General features: G+C 40.9%; 1 protein-coding gene and 1 long non-coding RNA gene across 2 annotated transcripts; one reads left to right on the forward strand and one right to left on the reverse strand.

The window, feature by feature from the left end:
• Positions 1 to 2,452: 2,452 nt before the first annotated feature.
• Positions 2,453 to 3,178, reverse strand: LOC120291624 (UDP-glycosyltransferase 91C1-like). Its single transcript, XM_039309285.1, has one exon. It carries the CDS (start codon positions 3,176 to 3,178, stop codon positions 2,453 to 2,455), a length of 726 nt encoding a protein of 241 aa, XP_039165219.1.
• Positions 3,179 to 5,171: 1,993 nt separating this feature from the next.
• Positions 5,172 to 6,904, forward strand: LOC108958044. Its single transcript, XR_001985333.2, has 3 exons — positions 5,172 to 5,266; positions 6,074 to 6,146; positions 6,597 to 6,904. It is a non-coding gene; the product is annotated as an uncharacterized LOC108958044 (long non-coding RNA).
• Positions 6,905 to 11,183: the final 4,279 nt, after the last annotated feature.

Below are 11,183 nucleotides of genomic sequence, written 5' to 3' on the forward strand. Positions count from 1 at the left end.
CTTATGGTAGCACAAATTAAGCTAGCCAATCCCTTTTAGCTTTACTCATCCCCAAGTTTATACATAGCGATTGATCCATAATATGCTAAGAGTGCGAGGGAGTTGGTAACACTAAAATTGAATTTCTTGCTTTTAGGTTTTTGCTATTTTCTTGATAGCAAGTTATATTACTTTTCATGGCAGAAGTAATTTCTTGCTTTTTGTATTTTAGTTTCTAGAGCTTTGCTAATATAAGAGAAAAACAATTAGTTATGAGCCACAAATTTTTAAATGAGTGTGCTCCATATTAATTTGTAATTATTTGTTATTTGATTTTTTTGTGATCTAAAATAGATTATTATTCTCAAAGTAAGTTAAAAATTGTTACCCACCTCATTGGTGGTTACGTGGTTTGTGCTCAATCTCTCTACTGGAAGGGAGCGAGTTCAAATTTCTGCATTTGTTTGTGCGACTAAACTACAGTTCGTGGGAGGTGGGTCTCGCGGGTTGCCCAGGTTTACGTCGCCATTCCCTGGCCATACTACGGCCAATTCCCGGTCATAAAAAAAAAAAAAAAAATTGTTACTCAATCAATTCCTTAGTTTTTACTAAAAACTAGTATTTTGGCCTGTGTGAGGGGCTATTCCACTATTTATCTTATAATTTTTTTAGCGCTAACCAACTGGAGGGAAATACATAAAACTTTATAGGATGTATGTACAAACGGATAACCATAGTGAAATATCTGCTTATTGTACGAAGTCGTTTATTTAATTTCAAACCACACGATTTTCTTGTCTTTTCCATACGCGGGGAACGAACATGGCCCCATCCCATGTGCTACCAACTAAGCTAACATGATCTGAGGAGGGAGCTTCTCGAGATACTCGTTTTGCAGCTCGAAATTGCCAAATATGGCTGCGTTTGGGAGTGGCATTTGCAAGCCACTTTAAATCCCCAAAGCTCTTTGGGCTAATTTGTGGGTGTTTGGTAAAAATTTCCAAACCCCATTTGGGAATGCCAAGCATTCCCAAGGCTGAAAGCCCAAGGCAGGTGGGGGCTGCCTTGGGGCAACCTTCTCGGCATCTTGGCGAGCTTAAATAAAAAAATTTCCTTCCCAAATTGTTCCCGTTGATTTTCGTTTTTCCCTTTTTACCTTGTTTATCTTCTTCTTCTTTCTTCTTCGTGAGCGGTTGCCGACGAAGGGCACGCAATCGCCGCCGACCGTCGTGCTCGCCACACCACGACCTCCGCCGTGGCGCGCGACCCTTCCCGGCGAGGGTAGCGTGACCCGCTCGAGAGGTCGCGCGAAGGTCGCGACCGCGACCCATTTGTCGCAGATCTGGTCGCCGGCAGCGACCTCGCGCCGTGACCGGATGGGTCGCGGTTGCGACCTTCAAGCGACCTTCGCGGAGGTCGCAACGCAAATCTGCGTCGGCGGCCGTGCTTCGGGCGACCTCCGCGGAGGTCGCGACCTTGCAACACCCATCCGGTCGCGACCTTTGCGCCGCGACCGGATGGGTCGCCGACCACGACCTTCGCGGAGGTCGCGACCTTCACGCGATGCATCCGGTCGCGGATTTGGTTGCGACCACGCCGCCGCAACCTTCACGACCGAGATGGGTCGTCTGGCGACCAAGCGGCGCGGTGGGTCGCACGACGGCGTGGCGGTCGCCGCGACCCTCGCTGAATTTCCTATCCTTGGCGGGCGGTGACCAGGTGAAGCCCTTAGCTGGCGAAGCCTTGGCCGCCAACGCTTTTTTTTTTTTTTTTTTTAATAATAAAAGTATTTTACAAATTTAATTTACCAAAACATTATTTTGCACAAAGATATTTCACAAATGGACTTTCACAAATAAATTTACCAAACACGCTTTGCGTTTTGAAAAACACCCTTAACTCAAAGCGCCTTTACTTTTCTCGAGACTTTTCCCAAAATCTTCCAAACGCACCCTATGTCCCTCATGGTCCATGCCTTTGCCCTCACCTCCTCTCCCTCCGGCTCGACCATGACCCGCCTGATCGTCTCAGCCACCGAGTCGCTCGAGAACGACCCGTTGAGCTCGTCCCTCAGCAGCTCAAACCCGACCCCTCTCTCTTCGAGCAGCCTCGCCATCAACCCTTGGTCGGAATTCGCCCCAGAAAACAGAATCAGCGGCCGGCCTCGCCCTGAGCGCCTCGATGGCGGAGCTCCAACCGCAGTGGGTCACGAACCCTCCAACTGCTGCGTGAGCGAGAATTTCGGCCTGAGGTGCCCAACCCATCCACAAATAACCTCGGCCCGAGACCCGACTTTCGAAGCCGGGAGGTATAATCTCCGGGCCGGGCCTCTGACCCACCACCCAAACGAACGGCAAACCCGACTTCTCGATCCCTGCCGCAAGCTCCGGCATCATCTCCCGGCTGATGTTAACCTCGGTGCCAAGCCCGACATAGAAGACTGACTTCTCTTTCTTATCGTCAAGCCATCTTTTCAGCTCGACCCATCTCTCGTCTCCCCTGCCGCATTTGTGGCGGGGCGTAATAAGCCCACAGGGACCACAGGTTTTCCGTAAAGCTTCTGGAGTAGCCTCAGCGGATCGGCCTCGAACTCGCTACAGCTCCTCACGGCCACGGACTTGGAACCCCGAATCGACTCGCCAAACCTCTGAAAATCTGAAGCTCCGGTGTCCATGCAATCCTGGTGAGTGACTATCTCGTGGAGCCTGAACCTGACCTTGGACGGGTAATCTATCCACTTGGGAACGACGGTAAAGTCCTCCGGCCTTCTGCTCGGGCCATCGATCAAGACGGAAGGTGGTCCGAGGAAAGCGAGAGAAGTAGCACTGAATACACCAAAGAATGCCGAGTTCACACCCAGTCGGCTCGCAACTTGGGGCAACCAGTGCGACGCAAAGTCGTGGATTATCCAGTCCACGCCAGAGCGTTGAAGAAACTCGTCAACAGCTGGCTCGAGCATATCGTAGGCCTTTTTGAGGTACGGGACCTTGTTGTTCGGCAGCTCGGCCGTCGACTCAGCCGAGTCCGGGAGGCCATGGACACGAGGCAAGGGAAGCTCAACGAGGGTTATTGAGGGAGGGAGGTCTGTGGGGAGCTTTTGGAGGTTTTTGGGGTGGAGATGAAGGAGACGCGATGACCCTTTTGAGCTAAGAAGGTGGCGACATCGAGGAATGGCATGAGGTGGCCGTAAGCAAGCCATGGGAACATCGCTATGTGAAGCTTCTTCTCTTCGTTTTCCATGGCAGTGGCTATGAACACTATTTCATTTGACGGGTGTGGTGGTAATGTGACTAGCGAGTGAACTCCAATGCAATGGAGAATGAGCTTTCTCTTCATATATATACAGGAACTACGTATGGTGCTTTAAAATTCTAATTAATATCAGCATAAATTAACTTGCATTTAGATGTCTATAACTTATTACACGAGACTAAAGACTCCATTCGTTTTGTGGAAAAGGTTTTTCAAGAAAAAAAATTTCCGGATTTTTCGATGTTTGTTTCATGGGAAAAAAAACTATATACATAATCCTACATGTCAATATCTGATTTTTTTTTTTAAGGCAAGAAATGAGTTGAGTTAAAAACGATATGTGAGTTATGCAATATTAGTAAAGTCAAAAGTAGAGGTGGCTGCAGCCAAGTTAGCTAATTATTATCTTTGGGACTTCGTATCTTCTCTTCATGTGCATTGACTTATATGATTCACGGGAGAGATGTTACTTCTTATTCTGTTAAAGTTTTTGATGTACCAAAACAAATATCACACGAGATAAACTATCGAGAAACAAATTATGACCAGCTGAAAAGATTTAGGTACTTTACTTTCCAATTGAGGAGGAAATGTCATTAGTATAAATTGAGTGTTATATTTCTATTGAGATAAACTATCTAAGTCAAGTAGAGTGAATTTAGAGTTTGTCATTCCTAAGTAATTGGATTTTACGAATGAATGGTGGATAGAACTAATATTATATAGTGCGTAAATTTGTATAATTTTTTTTAAAAATTTTTTAGGCCCTGTTTAATAATCGGTCAAGAAGTGACTATTTCTATTCTTTTGTTATTCTGAACAAAAAAGAAACATAAATCTATTTGTTAATGTCAACTAATTTTTTTGTCATTTGAAATAAATTTGGAATCGAATTAAGAAATTAAAAAAAATGCTTCTTTATTCTTAGAAACAATTCAAGAATCAAGTAATTTTCTTTCTTTTCTTCCGTTTCTTTTATTCTTTTCTTTTTCTTATTCCCCCTCTGCAATGTGGTGGCTGGGCTTCCTTGAGGCTAGCGAGGTAATCGATTCTCGTTTGGTCGAAAATCAGCTAGAGGAAGAAGAAGAGGAGAAGGAGGAAAAAAAGAAAAGAAAAAAGAGGAGAAAATATAATAAAATTATTAAAAAATTAAAAAATTATAGGTTGCAAAAAATTTGAAGATTGTACCAAATACATTTTTATTCCGGAAAAAAAAATTTCATATAGTTACTAAAGACTTTCAAATACTCAAAACTTATCCTAGAAACAAAATAAAAAATATATATATATATTTTTGAGTAGAAATTATTTTCATAAACAGAATGATTACTAAATAGGTCTTTAGTTGGAACTTGAGGTGAATCTTATGAACTTTGGAAAAATTAATTTACTTGATCTAATAAAGTCGCTCTACACCTTAAATGATCCGGACCTGTTTCGATGGAGCCGAGTACTTATGTGTAGGGGTGTCAGTAACCAAACCGGAAACCGAACCGAACCGAAAATCGAACCGAACCGAACCAAAAAATTCGGTTTTTTCGGTTCAGTTTTCATTAAAAACCGAAATTTTTCAGTTCGGTTCGGTTTTTATCGGTTAACCGAATTGAACCGAACCGAGAAACCGAAAAATAGAACCAATAACCACTAAGCATTAACCAAACCGGCAAAAGGGCCAACCCTATTTCTTATTCTCTCCCATCTCCTCTCATCTTGAAGGTGCGACGGCGACGGCGACGGCGACGGCGACTGTGACTGTGACGGCGACGGCGACAAGGACTGCGACGGCGGCAGGGACGGCGACCGATTGAGGGACCGGTTGTTCCGCCACGCCCTTTTCTCTTCTTCTTCTCCTTCTTCGTCGGCAGCGGCGCGCCGGCGACTCGTGGAGCTGTGTGCTGTGCTGGGTCGAGCAACGGCGCGAGACTGACCCTTTTTGTCCTCACGACGCCGCTCTACTACGTCAATGCCCCTCCTCACATGGGCACTGGGCAGCGCCTACACCACCATTGCCGCTAATCCCATCGCTCGCTTTCAGGTTTGTCTTCAAACAGTTGAGGTTAATTGGATGTTATCGTATTGCGCAACATGTAAATGGAGCGAGACTCGGACTGGGAAGTTGCAGGGCTGCTAATTGTATATTGCGTGTGGTTTACCGGATAATTAATGATTTTTGCTGAAGAACCCTTTTGCATTGTCGGTGTTATGTAACACAGACTACTAATAGATCCAACATAAATATTGCACCAAGTTTCAAAGTGATCAAATGCTTGCAGTGGTTGACTTCAAGGTTGATTTCATGTTTAGAAGGTGCAAAGTAACGCAGATTCTTGCTATTTTGTATGGTGTTAGTGTTCTGGCTTTGGGTTACAGATTCTTAATTTGACCTCCTCTTTTTTGCCGTGTTTGGCTTAAATTATCTCTCTATTCCTAATATAGTTATGTTTGCCTTTCTGAAAAGGGTGTCCTGACTTTTTTTGTGTGGATTCCTGATTCTTTTCATCTGTTTTTCTTTTTCCTTTGTCTCTTTATCTGTGTTTGGCTTAAACAATTATTCTTTTTCACAAAAGTATCAAGTTCGACAATTGGAAAAGGGTTCCAACTTCTCATTGTAGATTCTTGACTCTTTTCGTCTGTTTCCTATTTCTTTTCTATACGAACTTGAATTCTACCATCTTCCATAGATAGCATCTAATGCAGCTAAAAGTTTTGGGCCCTGGATCTATCTCTGTTATGTGTCCTTGCCTTCTTCAGAGGGAATTTATCTATAATTATGCATCTTATGTAAAAATGGTTGCTCCTTTGAGGTTTATAAATATATTAATGTTCCTTTATATTGATGCAGTGTCATTGAAGCTCTCAAGGTGGATAGTTTGCAGAAACTTTGCTCATCATTGGAGCCCATACTTCGGCGTGTCGTAAGATAAATTTGGCAGCCGCATGCTATTCATTTATTGTGTTTCCATGTTCTTTTCTCTTGGTTAATGGAAGAGTAGTAAAATTGATTGATGAAGAAACTAGAGAACAATGGTTATCATGATTTGTGGGAGTGAATGATATTCTGATTCTATATGTATCACTGTCTCCTTAAATTGGCTTGAGAGCCTTGAGAAGTGAAAATCTCATGTATAGTGTAGTATGTTTGCGTTTAGGGTGACTATGCATTAGCAATATCATCTTTGATTTTGCCAAATATCATGTAGTGACTATGATAGTTTAGTTTACACTTTTAATTTGGAACTGAGGGAATGGATCATGATTTTGCCTGCATAACGATATAATGTTCCTCAGAATTGGTCATAAAGGAATTTGCTATGTTTGAAGTTTTTAACGTAGCTTAAGAACTAACTTTCTGAAATATTGACCAGGTTAGTGAAGAAGTGGAGCGAGCTTTAGCAAAATTGGGCCCCTTCAAAATTACTGGGAGGTATGCTATTTTTTAGCTAGGTGGAACCATAGTGATGAAATTTTTGTATTGGCTTGACGCTCTGAGTTGTGAATCTGGTTTGCTTGAGAAGATACTCATTAGCTCTGTAGGGGCAGGTATGAATTGCCTGAAGGTTAAGCTGGAAACATGTTTGTGCATATGGTTCTTCCATGGTTTATTTATTTATATGGTTGACCTCGCTTAGTGGGATAAAGCTTAGTTGTTGTTGTTATTTTTTGTTTGTTTGCTTGTTTGTTTATTCATACTTGACTATACAAGTTATTGCAAACGATTTGTTATTGCGTCATTAGTAGAGAATTCCCACGATTCTTATAATAGTTAACCATCATTACATAAGACTTGGGGTAAACATGAACTGGGTAATGCATATTTCATGCTTTGTTTCAAGATAACAACAGTAGGAGAGCAAGCTCTAGAATTTAAATTTTGTTTTTATATATTCTCATGGCTTTTCTTAATCTAATTTTCTGATGACTTTAGACAACTTTTCAAACTTGTGAATTTAAAAAGGGTTTCTTCTTGCTTGACTTCTCTTCGAAGAGAAGACATAGATGTTCGTTTCTTGAATATAGCGCAAAAACTAGAGAGAACGTCAATTAATGCTTCAAAGAGCTTATACAGAAGGTAAGCCATCCCGAAAAAAAAAAAAAAAAAAAAAAAAAAAACCGAAACCCAAAATTTGAAAACCGAACCGAATTCGGTTCGGACTTATTCGGTTCGGTTCGGAAATTTTCTAACGGTTCGGTTCGGTTCGGTTTTCAAAACCGAACCGAACCGTTTACACCCCCTACTTATGTGGGCATGATTTACAGAGGATCGTATGTTCCAATGTTTGGCCCCAATGCATGATGCATGCCACCGACGGTGTACCACTACAGTAGCTTTCATAAATTCTGAGAAAATATTGGTTGCTTCTAACGTGCAAATTCAATTCAGTTCTTTACCAAAAAAAGAAAATTCAATAGGAAGGGCCATAAGGGTATGACACGTGTCCAACTGGCCCAAATTTCAGACTGTTTCTTCTCTCTCTCTTCATTCCAGCACACATCTTCGGCTTCCCCTTCGACCCCTTTCGCGGTCTTCGTGGGGCCGCAGCACTCGTCGTTGAGGAAGTCAGGGACGGAGCTCGTCGCAACGGGCCCAGCGGCCGCATGGAAGAAGGGCTTTAAAGGGACCCACACGCGGCGGCCGGCGAGGGGGTTGGCAAGTGCACGTCCACGTTGCACGCAGCGCACAGGGCGGCGGCGTCAACCCTGCACGCGAAGGCTACCAGCGTGCACTTGCATGCCTCGCACATCCACGCGCGCTTGTGGCGGGAGGCAAGCTTGTTGGCGCCATGGACGCTGGTGTTGTAGGGCCGGCAGAGGAAAGCCACATAGGCCTTATAGAACACTATGGCGCGGTGGACCTGCAGTTGTCGCACGCCCTGGTGCTAGCCCGCCGCCATCTTCCGAACTCTGGGCCAGGTTACGACAAAATTTCGAAACAATCGATTTCGCCGTAAATTAGTTTTTCAATTTCTATTCCCGAACAAGTTTCGAAGAAAGAAACCCGTTTGATAACGATTCAAAATTTTTATTTCGAAAAATGTAAACGTTTGATAACAGAATAAAATTTCTATTTCTATTAATAGAAATTGATTAGATATCAACATAGAAAATCCTCTAATACAAAATAATAGTCGAAATAATACTAAAACAACATAGGAAATCCTCAAATACAAAATAATAGTCAAAATAATACTAATACATTATAAAAGTTGAAAATACAATTTCATGGAATTTCCGGTATATTATTATCCCTTGTCATTTTATTGGCAATGGTTTTCCTAAGCGTATTTATTTGGTTTTTCTCATCGGTTAATGTATCGTTTGCAAGTTTATCTTGCGCAGGTTCAGACAAGTATTGCGGAAGCATAAATATGGATGCCATCAATGGCGCCTATATAGCCCTGTCATTTTATCAAACACTAGTATTATACAAGATTATCAACAAAATAAAATTGATGGTGTAAAGGAATATATGAGAATTCTACCTTGAAGTAATGTTTATGGTCGAACTAATGGGGGAAGGTCGGTTTATTTTGATTCTCAAATTGAATCAATCCAGTTGCTCATCCCTAATTTCTTTATTTTTGCTCAATGAACCTTTAATGGCCCTTGCATAACAAAGAGAGAGATTCTCTTTAATCTCTTGTCTTCGAATTAAAATTCAAGATTGTGTAACAATCTAATTATTTTGATTTTGCAAGAATTTTGAATCCGTAAAGAAACAAGGTTAAATTTCTAGGCACGTTTTTTTCTTCATCTATTACGTAAAAACTTTTTTTTTCTTCAATGGCCATGCGTGCACCATTTCTAGGAGGAAATAGCCACATTGTTTTTAAGTAAGCATTTAAGAACTTTGGTCGTTTTTTGAAAGTTAGGGACCCATTCGATTGTCTTTCATCCTAAAGAGGAAGTTATAAAAAAAAATGAAAAAAAAAAACACGAGCAAAATAAGAATAAGAAAATTAGCAATAATTTGTGAAGTTGTGGTTATGAGTGAATTAAGTTAGCAAGAAAGCGCAATGCTCTTTTATATGGTTTGATTTTAGCTTGATTTCTATTTCAGAAACTGAAAAGTTAAAAATTTTAGCTTTCGATTTCTTCAATTTCTCTATTTGGAATAGAAATCTGTTAAATGAGAAATCAAATGTATACTAAACGGTTTCTGTCCAAACCTGTTTTGGGAACAGAGAAAGAGAAATCGAGAAATAGAAATTTTGTCACGCGCGCCTTAGTTGCTGCAGTTGCATCGAAACCCATCGTCCGCCGTTGCCAAATGACACCGCTGGAATTGCCGAACAACTGAGCGTGCAGAGGAAAGAGAAGAAAGAGTGTGAAATTTGGACCCGCTTGTGACACGTGTCCCATCCTTATGGCTCATCTTATTTATTGTGTTGGCACATTCGACAGAGCCAATATTTTCTCATAAATTCAACGCGGATGCGTCCGCCCTCGACGCCTTTCCCTCTGCGTCCGTCGTGACCCACCCAATCATCCCTTCTCAATGGCCCCCATAGGATACTTCAATAATTTTAAATTATTAAAAGCCATAATTATTGTAACCATTTTTCTACTGTCATCAATTTTCGTCACGGTTTCGTCTGCCATTCATATATAGCAGCAATTTAATGGTTGTACAACGTTTCTCATTTATTTCTTCATAAATTCTTCATTATTTTATAACGACTATATAATAACATTTTTTGCCTATAAATTATTACTCTGAACATATTTATAAAGTAATGTGGATATTATCAAAACATATTCTTGTTTACATATCTTTATTTCTTCTTTTTATTAGGTTATACATGTTCTTTCTAATATTTAATCTGGAATATAGAATGCCTATTGCATATTGAGATGATAATCGCTAGAGGCTATCGCATAGAGTTTCGTACTCCAAGGAGGAATTTTCTATCAAGATTCCTTTTCAAATTCGCTTTACCATCTATCTATTTAATTACCAATTTCATTTTAAAGATAAAGTGTGGACAGCCTTGTGGCTTCCTCATCCTCTACTTAAGCCGCCTAAGTTGCCTTTCACAACCACCGCCACCGCCACCACCATCGCCACCGTCACCGCCGTCATCACCATCGGTGGTGCTCATTTCGCACCAAGGGTGGTGTTCATTTTGCTATGGACAGAGAAAGGGAGAGGGAGGATAGTGGAAGACCAATTTTGACCTTTGTAGTGAAGAAGTTGCTATGGGACAATGCACCAGGAATCACGAAACGGGCTTGTGATTTGGGCTTAACAAATGACGGGCCGATTAGGAACGATAAGGCCCAAGTAAATGGTGCTTGCTTTTGCATACTAAAGGTTCTCATTAGTAAGGGTTCATCATTTGCCTGATCGGCCTTTTATGATAACTTGAGTATTGGATGTGAAGTCATTTACAACTACATGATGAAATGATAGACATTTGTGGGATCGTGTATATAAAACTTCTTAAGTGCATTCATTGCTTAATTATCATCGGCTGTTAAGAATATTGTAGTTCACAATTTCACACAATTAATATGTAGAATGAAAAGTTGATACATCCTGATTAACAATGCACCAAAGACAAAATTCAAGGATCAACTTAATCTTGAACTTGAGATATTAAAGTTCAAAACTAAAGTCACAATTGAAATTTCAATACTTTTCTTTTCCTAATGGTACATTCAATGCATGTAGTTTTTTAAATGCTTAAACATGGAACAATATATTCATCTAATGGCTTAAATTTTTAACGGTAAAAGCCAATAAAAACCCCAAATTTTGTCCACTTTGGCATATTTACCCCAAACTTTTTTTTTGACATAAAAAATTCCACATTTGTACCCATACAACACATTTAAACCCCAAACACGTTTTTTGTTACACCTAAAACCCCAAGCTTTTTTGGTGACACAAAAAAAAAAAAAAAAACCCAAATTTTTATTTGTGTGACATAATTATCCCAAAAATTTGGTGT

This window comes from Eucalyptus grandis, chromosome 3 (genome assembly GCF_016545825.1).
Source record: "Eucalyptus grandis isolate ANBG69807.140 chromosome 3, ASM1654582v1, whole genome shotgun sequence".
NCBI classification, from domain to species: Eukaryota; Viridiplantae; Streptophyta; class Magnoliopsida; order Myrtales; family Myrtaceae; genus Eucalyptus; species Eucalyptus grandis.

What these genes read in the sequence shown, in the direction of transcription:
- LOC120291624 (XM_039309285.1), bottom strand. Translation starts at nt 3,178, where the DNA reads ATGGCTTGCTTACGGCCACCTCATGCCATTCCTCGATGTCGCCACCTT.